At 39.3% G+C, this 12,771-nt stretch overlaps 1 protein-coding gene across 8 annotated transcripts in view; it reads left to right on the top strand.

The window, feature by feature from the left end:
- The first annotated feature begins 6,292 nt into the window (after window positions 1-6,292).
- Window positions 6,293-12,771, top strand: part of LOC102992241 (nuclear pore complex protein Nup98-Nup96) — a 75,290-nt gene continuing 68,811 nt past the window's right edge. For 5 of the 8 annotated variants that reach the window (XM_028501006.2, XM_028501007.2, XM_028501005.2 and 2 more), the window contains exons 1-4: window positions 6,293-6,405; window positions 9,523-9,624; window positions 9,732-9,908; window positions 11,456-11,595. In XM_028501006.2, coding sequence (XP_028356807.1) covers window positions 6,330-6,405; window positions 9,523-9,624; window positions 9,732-9,908; window positions 11,456-11,595 — 495 coding nt within the window. In that variant the 5' untranslated portion in view covers window positions 6,293-6,329. The remainder of the gene's footprint in view (window positions 6,406-9,522; window positions 9,625-9,731; window positions 9,909-11,455; window positions 11,596-12,771) is intronic. The other 3 variants (XM_028501004.2, XM_028501008.2, XM_028501009.2) reach the window with 1 other exon arrangement.

Here is a 12,771-nt window from a genome sequence, read left to right on the forward strand (position 1 = left end):
GGGCTCGAACCCGTGTCCCCTGCATTGGCAGGTAGATTCTTAACTATTGCGCCACCAGAGACGTCCCTCTAAATATGTCTTATACCAAAAAAAAAATTGCAACAAGTGTAAGTCAGTCCATCCATAGAGGAAGTAGTTAATCTTTGTAGGAGAGTTCATAGAGGCCATGGTGATACCTTATAAATTGTCAGTTCATAAAAGAGATTACCTTCCTGGTGACTAGAACTCCCATGTTTGCCAGAGAAGTGTCTTTCTCCTGATAGTGCTGGATCAATACTGCCAAATTTTGGTCTTATAGGTTCCCTATTTGTAAAGAATGTAAAGTCATTTCCCTTTAGTTGTCAGTGTTCTTTCTTAAGGAGGACTGGACTCTAGGAGCATAGCTTCTGGAGTAAATAATAGCTTTGTGATCTTGGGCAAGTTATTTCTGTCTCAATTTCCCCATTTGTAAAATAGGGATAAGAATAACTACCTCATTGGATTTTGGGGAGGTTTATAAGAGAATTCATTAAAAAGCACTTAGGACTTCCCTGGTGGCGCAGTGATTAAGAATCCACCTGCCAGAATAAAGATGCAGACAAAGAGAATAAACTTGAGGACACTGGGAGTGGGAAGGGTAAGCTGGGACGAAGTGAGAGAGTGGCATGAACATATATACACTACCAAATGTAAAACAGATAGCTAGTGGGAAGCAGCCACATAGCACAGGGAGATCAGCTCTGTGCTTTGTGTCCACCTTTGCACTTGCCAAGTGACCCAGCAGTTGTATTCTTGGACATTCATCCCAGAGAAATAAAAATTTATGTCTGCACAAAAACCTGTACAGGAATGTTCGTGGCAGCTTTATTTATAATAGCCCCGAATTGGAAGCAACTTGAATGTCCTTCAGTGGGTGAATGGTTAAACACACTCCATTGTTATACAGCAGAAACTAACACACCATTGTAAAGCAGTTATACTCCAATAAAGATGTTAATTTTAAAAAGAAAAAAAAGAATCTGCCTGCCAATGCAGGGGGCAGGGGTTCAACCCTGGTCTGGGAAGATCCCACGTGCCGCGGAGCAACTAAGCCCGTGCGCACAACTACTGAGCCTGCACTCTAGAGCCTGCGAGCCCCAAGTACTGAGTCCGCGTGCCTAGAGCCTGTGCTCTGCAACAAGAGAAGCCACTGCAATGAGAAGCCTGCACACCGCAACGAAGAGTAGCCCCTGCTCGCCACAGCTAGAGAAAGCCCACGTGCAGCAACGAAGACCCAATGCAGCCAAAAATAAATGAATAAAATTTTTTTTAAAAAGCACTTAGAACAGCGCTTGGGACACAATAGGAACTCAAATGTTAGCTAGTATTATTTACTCTAGGAGGGTTTCAGTTTGGGCCAGGTTAATGTATTTGAAAGGATAAAGACTTGAATATGTGCTATTCCTTTAAACTTGAATGAATTTAGAAGTTCCACACATTTCAGTCTCTAGGATTACTTCTTTCTCTTTTTTGAATAGATTTTTTAATGGAAATAGAGAGTTAGTGCAAATATCTGCTTCCTCTAGATCTTTTGTTATTGTTAATAGAGGAAGTAAACATTACAGAAAAGTTTGGGTCCTCTGAATCTCTGCCCCATGCCTCATTTCCCTTCCTCTCCCCAGAGGCAACCACTTTCATCTCTTTTACAACTAGTCTCCCTCTTTTACTTTTACTATGTATATATGTATCCATAAATAACAGTGTATTATCTTTTCTATTTTACAGAAAGAATCTGCCAAATGTATCTTTTTCAACTTCTTTTTTTTCATTAAACATCTTTTACTTGAAGTAATTCTCATAGGGTAACTGTTCAAATGTTCTGGTGGTGCCTTACTCTTGATACACCGTATTCTGGGTACATGCTTAGCAGAATGCTCTGATTCACTCCTTTAATTGGATAATTTAATGTTAATGACATCACTACATAGTAAACTGTTAAGTACATTTATTATATGTTTATCATGTGAGGGAAACTGGGCTTGGTGTTGAGATACAAGGCCAGTTAGGAGAGGTACACAAATAACCCATTCTTACCTGTGTACCTTATGCTTTCCCTCTCTTCTCTTTCTAATCCCTTAAGGCCTAGTTCACATTCTAAATCATTAGGAATTTTTCCTCACATTTCTCGCCTAATTTTGACTTCTTATTTCTTGGCTTACATGCTCTTTGAGTTCTTAATGTGTCGGTTCTTTCTCTGATTATATCAGAAGTTACAAACTCAAAATCGGTTGGGGCCAGGCAGCTGATGGAGATGAATGATACTGGGTGGGTATTGTGGCACATTAGAGAGTATGGCTATGACCAAAAGAGACAGTTCCTACTAAGCTCCAGACTCTTACTGCCATGCAGTGATTAAAGTCCTAGTCTCCTTAATCATTTTTCTGACATACCCCTATTTTAAATGTTATCAGCTAGATTGACTATATATATATATACATAAACATTTCAAAATACATACATATGTATGTGTATAATATACCACGTGTGTGTGTGTGTGTGTGTGTGGATGTATGTATGTATATATAACAGGCCAAAGAAGTGTCTGCTGGTTGTATCCAGCCATTTTGTGATCTCTTCCCTTTAGCAACCTCTGAATTAAATGGTAAATTCTACCAAGAATCTTTCCTTTCATGGCTTCCTTTTGTTGTGAGAATTAATCTAGCATAATTTTAAGTTAGAAGGTACTTCTAAAGTAACTTGATCATGGGACTTCCCTGGTGGTCCAGCAGTTAAGACTCCACACTCCCAGTGCAGGGGGCCCCCCGTTCGATCCCTGGTCAAAGAACTAGATCCCGCATGCTGCAACTAAGACCCGGTGCAGCCAAATAAATATTTTTTTAAAAAAGTAAAGTAACTTGATCATTTAGACTGTTTTAAAGGCACATTCATGATGATTATCATTAATTTAGAAAATAAGTACATCTGTGTTTCAGACCCATTGTTAGGTTTTGGGATAGTAAACAAATGGTACTATTCCTACCTTAGAGGAATTCATTACGTATTGAGGGGATTGTTGGGGGAGGTTGAGAGGTTGACTTCCTTGGGAAGCCGACACTAACTTGGAGATAATCCTGCATGAGTTTTATTAGAGAGTGAGCTTGGGATCACCACCTGTGGGAGGGAGAGAAGGAAGCAGAAATGAGCTGAGGAAGAAATTGAATTGTGATAGTATCTTAATGAAGGCCTCAGCCAATCCATGGAGAGTATGAAGCTAGGATCACCCTTCAGAGTTACCCTAAGGTGGAGCAAAGGTGCCTGGCTTTTGGATATGGTCTATCCTCTGGAGATGATCTGACCTTGGGTGAGGCAGTTCTCAGCAGGGGCAGTTCTGAAGAGGGCCCACAGCTGAGGGCAATCTTTTGGTAGTACTTCTCAGCAGCTGGGACGACAAATCCTGGAGTCCCAAAGGGAGATCTGTGTAGTTGGTGTTATCACGCGTCCTCTATAGAGTCAAGATAGATATGTGTAAACAAATCATAATGTGCCATGGAAGCCCAAAGGAATGACTAAATTGCTAAAGGGAGTTCGAGAAGGCTTATAGAAGAGATGTCATTTGAACTAGGTTTTGAAGAAGGAATTAGTACGTTGTTTGGTGGGGGGGCATTTTTCATGAGTCACTGACATTTCATAGCATATTCAGGAAATTGATTTGTTTGAAGAGCAAAGGGTTTAATGTATTAGCCATCCTTTAATTTCTAATGATCATGATAAAAATAATGAGGCTGTTTCCAAAATCTTGGTTTGCTTCCATGGTGATAGTTTTTTAAAAAACACTTAGAATCCCAGTGTGATCAGGCTTGAGGCTAAACCAGGCTCATCTTGCCAGAACCAAAAAGATAGGCTGAGCTTGAGTGAGAAGCTTTTTTTCCAGGGTCTAAATTGGATTTGGTCCCTGTATTGTCCTTGTTCTTGGGTCTGGAACAGATGAATTTCCTTAATATATGGCACATGTTCTTGCTTGTTTCTTAGTATCTTCCATCCTAGGATTGAAGGTGTCCATGGGAAGTCAGGTTAAACTGGGGATCTACCACTTATCACTTCTTTGACCTTGGGGAAACTTGCTGAACACCTGATCCTGTTTCTTCAACTGTAAAATAACAGGTGGTGATGCATAATACCATCATTTTAGGGTTGTTGAGGTAATATATAAGGGCTTGTAAACTGTGAAGTGTTTCTCAGGATATTTTATTACTACTTAAAATCCTTTGTGGAATATATGTGTGATATTAGGTTTTTATGTTAGGATAAGACTATTTAAAATCAAATTTTGATTGTTAGAAGTTGTGGATTTGGTCTGTAGAACCTAGTGCCACTGAAACCCTAATTAACACTAAAATCTGTATGAGGACAAATTTCATAGAGAAAAACTATTAACTAGGCTTTTGAATTCTGACATGTCAGCTGTATGGAAGATGTCAGATTTACACGAATAAATTGCTATTTGTGGGGTCGAATAAGAAAACAAATGGCAGATTTAGCATGATAACAATATTACAACTCAGTTTTTACCTTACTGGTGACAGGTCAAGAAACTTAGTCAGCAGATAAAAGTGGATTTAGTAGGGGCTGTGACCCAAGACTGCAGTGTGAGAGAGAGTACAATCAAAATGAGTTGGTCCAGATATCTGACCCCTAGCATAACTGTCAATTCTGAATGAACTGTTGAAAAGCAAAACTATAGTACTTCCAAGAATATTTCCCCTGGAAGGGAGAGTCACCAGTTAATATGGTAAAGGTCCAGTCTGTCACTTTGTGACACCTGATAAATTCGGAAGGCGGGAAACTTCAAGCAGATCTCATTACTGAATGAGAAATGATGATTACCTGAAATATAGCCTCCAGTTCCAAGGGAATGCATTAGAGTCACTTGAGGAGCCTTTCAAAATGCAAATGTCTACATCCCAATCCTGGACATTTTGGTTTCTGACTTCTGGAATGGGGCCTAGAGGCTTGTACTTTGAAAAGCTTGCCATCTAATTCTGATGTGGCCCTCTTGAACCACTGGTTTCAGTGAGCTTTGTTTAATTGAAGGAGTTATTAAATTCCTGGATGTTAGGATAAAGAACTAAGTGCTGGAATTTTGTTTGTAGGGGAACACAGGGGGCAGAATGTTGCTTTCTATAAAAAGCATTTCTTATTTCATCTTTTTCCCAATGTTGCACAAAATGTGTTGGGTGTTAGAATACTAAAGTGCTAGTGGGACACTGGAACATTGTGGGGCACACCTCAACATGTTATTGATATGTTTAATTCTATTATATGAATGAGGCATATGATTTTACTAGAAGAAAAAAACTACTTCATTATGTGTAAATAATAAAAAAGCCATCATGCCTGTTATAAAATCCAAACAAGCATGATTGACTATTTTCTGAGTTTTCATATTTAAAGTAGTTTACTCATTATTTTCTTGTCTGCTGGCAGGTAAGTGGTAGCAGATGTCCTAAGTTTAAGGAAAATTTATAGAGGGGGAAAGTGTTTACTTTTTTAGTAAACTATACCTTTACCTTGTTTTCATTCAGATCTGGGGGGGGAATCAGACTTCATCTTTGTACTTGTTGGAACTTTGGTCCAATTCATTAAGTGTGACTGGGTGTATAGTTTGGATACTGGAGGGGACTCATTCATGTGCATGCAGTGGGGGTTTTGACCAAAGGTTTTCTGTAATATTCCCAGAAGAAGTAGAAGATAGATAAGCAGGGGACCATAGAGAGTAGTGTTAAGAAGTAATCTCAAAAATAATGTCAGGGCACCAGAATCTCTGGGATTTAGAGATGGGAGGAGGAGGTGTGTATAGTTTGAAGAACAATATTACATCGTTTTATATACAAACAAATGGGGGAAAAACTTTTTACGATGCAAACTGTTGAAACTAAATCCTGACAAAAATTTTAGCTTCTCAGGTGGTTGGGATAAGAGAATATCCTTGTAATTTTTAATGGGTATTCTGCATAACTTACTACATGGGACATTCCAAAATCTGGTATAGTAGACCTGAAATCTTTATTAAAGGGGGGCTTAGGTTTTTAAAAAAGGTCGAAAAACATTGTTTTAAAGGGATGGTTGTTGGTGGGATATGAAGTTTAACTTCACATTATGGTACTAATTCAATTCAGCTCAATTTTACGAAGTCTGTTTTATCATATAGAGTTTTAGGATATTGAATGAGAGTGAACGTTATGCTATAGTTTGAATAAGCCTAACTAAATTTGTAGAATGATACATTTTTCTGAAAAAAATTCCATTGCATTCTGTGGTCTTTAAAAAGTGATAATTTTTTTCTTCTTTCCAGCTTTCTGAAGATTTTGAAGATGTTTAATAAGTCATTTGGAACACCCTTTGGGGGTGGCACCGGTGGCTTTGGCACAGCTTCAACATTTGGGCAGAGTAAGTTTTAAAAAATAACAAATGAGGGAGAAAAATCTTAAGCTATTATTAAGAATAAATCCACTCCAGTAGTTTTAGATAGGAATTAATTTATGCTTTGGTCTTTATAATAACTTTGAAAAATGACCAGGATATGATCTTGTTAAAATTTTCTAAAAAAAGAGAAATAAGTTCTGAGTTTTCATGGTTTTCTGATCATCAGTAGAAGGTATTTAAAGTATTGTTATTAATTGGCTCTTTTGGCAGAAATTTATAATTTGTTACTAATTTTCAGACCAGGAAATCCTTTTTTAAATATTGAAGTCTAAAATGCAATTATTGGGACTTTCCTGTTGGCCCAGTGGTAAAGAATCCGCCTTACAATGCAGGGGATGTGGGTTCGATCCCTGGTCAGGGAACAAAGATCCCACATGCCGCGGGGCAGCTAAGCCCACGTGCCACAACTACTGAGCTTGCACGCCTCAACTAGAGAGGCTGTGTGCCACAAGCTACAGAGCCCACACGCTCTGGAACCTGCACGCCACAACTAGAGAGAAGCCCGTTTGCCGCAATGAAGAGCCCACGAGCTGCAGCGATGATCCCGCGTGCCACAACTAAGACCCAACACAGCCAAAAATAAATAAATAAATCTTAAAAAAAAATAAAATGCAGGGCTTCCCTGGTGGCGCAGTGGTTGCGCGTCCGCCTGCCGATGCGGGGGAACCGGGTTCGCGCCCCGGTCTGGGAGGATACCGCGTGCCGTGGAGCGGCTGGGCCCGTGGGCCATGGCCGCTGGGCCTGCGCATCTGGAGCCTGTGCTCCGCGACGGGAGAGGCCACAGCAGAGGGAGGCCCGCATACCACAAAAAATAAATAAATAAATAAATAAAATAAAATAAAATAAAATAAAATGCAGTTATTGAGGGACATCCCTGGCAGTCCAGTGGTTAAGATGCCCTGCTTCCACTGCAGGGGGCCCGGGTTGGATCCCTGGTCGGGGAACTAAGATCCCTCATGCTGCGTGGCCAAAAAAATAAAATAAAATAAAATTTGCTCTGTGAATAAGAAACAACCGTTAAAATGTCAAAAGTCCCTAATTTCCACCAGCCCTCTTGAGATCCATTTCCCCTTCCACTCCACATGGCACTAGTTGCCTATAGCAACCCTTATTCACTCACTTTTAAACTGTTTGTTAAAAATTTATACTTAAACACAAAAACAGAAGGAATGGTATAACAAACTCTCATGTACTTATTTCCCAGCTTCAGCTATCAGCATTTTCCCAATCTTGTTTTTATCCCTCTCTTTTGTGTGTGTGTGTGTGTGTGTGTGTGAAGGTTTTTAAAAAGCATAACTACCAAACCTCAATCATTCTTAACAAAAATATTAGAGAAAATTTTTACAAGTGTCTCCTGACCTTTTCTTAAACTATTTTATATATCTAGGTCCTTGATTTTTTTTTTTTTTTTTTTGGTGGTACGCGGGCCTCTCACTGTTGTGGCCTCTCCTGTTGCGGAGCACAGGCTCCGGACGCACAGGCTCAGTGGCCATGGCTCACGGGCCCAGCTGCTCCACGGCATGTGGGATCTTCCCGGACCGGGGCACGAACCCGTGTCCCCTGCATCAGCAGGCGGATTCTCAACCACTGTGCCACCAGGGAAGCCCTAGGTCCTTGATTTTTAACCAAGAGTGCCCACCAGTTGGATTCTTAACCACTGGACCACCAGGGAAGTCCAGAGTCACTTTTTTTTTTTTTAATTTATTTATTTATTTTTGGCTGAGTTGGGTCTTCATAGTTGCACGTGGGCTTTCTCTAGTAGCGGTGAGTGGGGGCTACTCTTTTTTGCCCTGTGCGGGCTTCTCAATGCGGTGGCTTCTCTTGTTGTGGAGCATGGGCTCTAGGCACGCGGGCTTCAGTAGTTGCGGCACACAGGCTCAGTAGTTGTGGCTCATGGGCTCTAGAGCGCAGCCTCCGTAGTTGTGGTGCACCGGCTTAGTTGCTCTGCGACATGTGGGATCTTCCCAGACCGGGGGTCGAACCTGTGTCTCCTGAATTGGCAGGTGGATTCTCAACCATTGCTCCACCAGGGAAGCCCGCAGAGTCACTTTAAAAAAAAATTTTTTTTTAATTGAAATACACTTGATTTACAATGTTGTGTTAGTTTCTGGTGTATAGCAGCGTGATTCAGTTATACGTACATATATTTTTTCAGATTCTTTTCCATTATAGTTTATTTTATAAGATATTGACTACATTAATAGTTCCCTGTGCTATACAGTAGGACCTTGTTGTTTATCTCAGAGTCACTTCTGGAGGTTTTTTTCCCCGAAATACATATATCCCATCATAGAACTATGGAATTAGAATCTCTGGGATTGGAAGTTGAACATGTGTATTTTGAAAACTTCCCAAGTCATTCTGATGTGCTCCTTTAATTAAGGACCATTCATCCCAGAGACTGTGGAGTGTACGGTATCTGGAGAAAATTTTAACAGTTTTTTGTTTCTTTTTTTTTTTTTTTTTTTGTTTTTTGGCTGCGTTGGGTCTTCATTGCTGTGCGTGGGCTTTCTCTACTTGCGGTGAGCGGGGGCTACTCTTTGTGCGGTGCGCAGGCTTCTCGTTTTGGTGGCTTCTCTTGTTGCAGATCATGAACTCTCGTCACATGGGCTTCCGTAGTTGTGACTCGCGGGCTCTAGAGTGCAGGCTTAGTAGTCGTGGTGCACGGGTTTAGTTGCTCAGTGGCATGTGGGATCTTCCTGGACAAGGGCTCGAACCCGTGTCCCCTGCATTGGCAGGCGGATTCTTAAACCACTGTGCCACCAGGAAACCCAAATTTTGATTATTTTTGTCTGTAGTTTCATAGTAGCTTGGCACTCTTTTTTTTTTAAACCTATCAACATCTTTAACTTATTGAAAAGTTATAAGCTTTTTAAATTTCCTTACTTTACCCAGGACAATGAATAAAATGTGGCTTAATATCAGCTCTGTTATAAGTAGTCTGATGGAATTTTGAAAAAATAGTTTTTGGATTAGACCAGTGGTCCTGTTCAAATGCAGAATGTTAAGAAATATTAAAATCCTTTTTCATTGGGCCACCTGGTTTAGATTTTATTCTGACCCTGGATTTTGCTTTATCAGATACTGGTTTTGGCACTACTAGTGGAGGGGCATTTGGAACATCTGCATTTGGTTCTAGCAACAATACCGGAGGCCTGTTTGGAAATTCACAGACCAAACCAGGTAGGGGCTTTATTTGGAATACAGTTGGTTTATTCATAGCCGGTATAGGGCTTCACTTAGTGACTCCAGTCTGTTTAACCCTTTTTTTCCCCTCTCTATCTCTCCAGGAGGCTTATTTGGTACCAATTCATTTAGCCAGCCAGCTACCTCCACAAGCAGTGGCTTTGGGTTTGGTACATCAACAGGAACATCAAACAGCTTGTTTGGAACTGCAAGCACAGGGACCAGTCTCTTCTCATCCCAAAACAATGCCTTTGCACAAAATAAACCAACAGGCTTTGGGAGTAAGTAGGAAATCATTGGATTTCTGCATCTGACAATTTGATTTGCTTATTGAATGTGTTCTCTCTTCTCCTTTTCCCTGTGTTCACCCACCTCCTTTTCTCACCACAGCAAAAACATGGGGAGAGGAAAACTTCAAAATGGTATTGAAAAGTTTAATAGGCTGGAAGGGAAGGGGTACATCTCTTCAAGAATGGAAGTCTGAGGGGCACTGGTATTTAAGGAATATGCAGAGGAATAGGTACCTGATATAGAATGACCAGAGAGTAAGATGAAAAGCCAGGTCAGAGTACTGTCATAGGTGTCAAGAAGGGAGAATTTCAAGGAGAAATATGTGTAGTTAACTGTAGTATACTGCAGGGGCACCTTCCTGCCTTTGTTTCGCTTTTGGTTTGAAGAGATTAAAGCCGGAATGGTAAGTACTGGATGTGACATAGTTACTTCATTCCTTAGCCATGGCAGGTGTTTTTAATTGATGGCTTCTTTCTCTTTAAGTCAAAATGTGGCCCAGGGATACTTCACCACACAGTTCTTTGAGGCAGAAACACTGCTAGTTGCACAGGTGTGCCCTGTGAGTTGATGCCATTCCCAGCACTAGTATGGTAGAATAAGTAAGTTAGCCAGCTATCACTATTTTACAAAGGAAGAGTTGTTTGAGGGGATGTTGAAATATTTTACCATGACAATATAAAATGCAGTCTAAAATACTAATTCAAAAGAGATATGCCTATTTACTTTATATATTAGGACATGTTTTTAGAAAAGAAATAGTTTGACTGCCAGTGAGAAATCACATTCCTCTTAACTTGGTATTAGGATGTCACTTAATATTAAATATTGGCAAATAACTTTGTATTGCTTATTGCTATTTCTGGTACCATATGTGTAATTTCTTTAGAAGTAGTATCTTATATTTTGAAAAATACATTCCTTAGATAACAGTTAAATTCTCTGTTAAGTAATTTTTTTAAACTCAGCTATTTGGGAAAGTAGATTTATTTCTATAAATGACCAACATGCCTACTAATTTTTCTAAATTATTTTTCTGGGTGAAATTTTATATTAACCTATGTGTGGTTACCCTAATGGGACCATTTGTTTGTTTTAAACTTTTTGGTTATATGTGGGTGTTTGTAATAATATATGTAAATAAAATATATTGTGACTCTTGTCCAGGTCTGTTGTGGTAAGGCATTGTCAGAAAGACAAGTTCATTGAGCATCTGGTCTTACCAAGAGAAATAAGATAAAATATTTAATGAAACAGAATACTATTTCTTCTAACTTGTTGTCCAAGTATGCCCAAGGACTTTACAGACACTCAGCTGACTAAAGATTCAGATTTTGTTTCACTTCAAAGTTGTGAGCCTAGAACTGTGTGTGTCTGTATGAAATATCTGTTTGAAGGTACTTGCTAGGGAGATTTGAAAGATAGAAAACCTGAGGATTTGGAAGTAATTCTGCTCTTATGCCACAGGCCAATTCCAGGATAGCTTACAGATTCTTAAATTCCTTACTGTTACCATCCCATTTTTCTTTCTAATTTACAGATTTTGGAACAAGTACCAGCAGCGGGGGACTTTTTGGAACTACAAATACCACCTCTAATCCTTTTGGTAGCACATCTGGCTCCCTCTTTGGGCCAAGTAGTTTTACAGCTGCTCCTACTGGGACTACTATCAAGTTTAACGTAAGTATTGTCTTTTGATCTTTGTGGAATATTTTTGTCTCCTGTATGTTTTTTTGCAGGAGGAATCATAAAATTTCTTCTCTTTCCAGTTATACATAGCTTAGTCTCACTCTACCTGAAATATGGGTTAAGAACAATACCTGGGAATAGCTGTATAATAGGAAGAGTCATGAAACATAAATCTAGATTATAATTTATATTTGAATTATGCTCAAACCAATTAAATTTGTATTCACAAGGTTGATTACAGTAGTAGTTGATTACAGTTCCCTGATGGCTTAGTGGTTAGGATTCCAGGCTTTCACTGTCGTGGCCCGGGTTCAATCCCTGGTCAGGGAACTGAGATTCCACAAGCCTTGCGGTGCAGCCAGAAAAAAAGAAGTATCAGGTTGAGCTTGTATTTACTGTGTTCATAATTGGCCTCTGAATCGTCGACCATTCTTTATAGAAGTAAAGAAGGAATGATGGGGCAAACTATAAAAATCATTGAAAATAGGGCCTCTTTAAGGAGCTGTATGGAATAACTCATCAGTTTCTGTGTGCCAGTTAGAAATAAAACTTTTGTTGGTGAAATGGCAAAATGAAGCAAATGAGTTTTGTGTTTTCTTCAGCTTTTTTGAGAGAAGTTGGATAGAGGGTTAGAATGAAAGATTTTGTTTATGAAAATACATGGAATACCACTTGATGTAAGATACTACTTGATGTGATTGTTTTGGAGATACTTAGGATAGGCTGGCAGTGCAGTTAGTCTAATGGAAATCTCTGGCAAAAATAGGGATCGGCAAAACTTGTTAAAATTCTTCCAGAAAATGAAGAATTTCTTAGGCAGGGTGGTGAATTCATAGTACTGAATTTAGAATCCTGAATTTAAAATAAAGTTAAATATAAATGATAGAGAAAAATACTGTGTGTTGTCTCTTGGAAAGTACAGTAATTGAGAAAACTAACAATACAAGTAGGAATCTTTAGTTACCAGTGCCTTTTGCCTCATAAGCTTATAGGGGGAAAAACCAGGCTTCCATATTTCGTAAATGCAACAACAGTCACAAAGCAGACACTTCAGAGCAGAGTAGGAATTAGAACTCAGAAATAGAGGTTTAAATGTATATATTGGGTAAATTGGATAAAGCTTCCCTTATGCATATATTATTAAGTGTATTTTAGTAGATAATTGAA

Source organism: Physeter macrocephalus, chromosome 16 (assembly GCF_002837175.3).
Source record: "Physeter macrocephalus isolate SW-GA chromosome 16, ASM283717v5, whole genome shotgun sequence".
NCBI classification, from domain to species: domain Eukaryota; kingdom Metazoa; phylum Chordata; class Mammalia; order Artiodactyla; family Physeteridae; genus Physeter; species Physeter macrocephalus.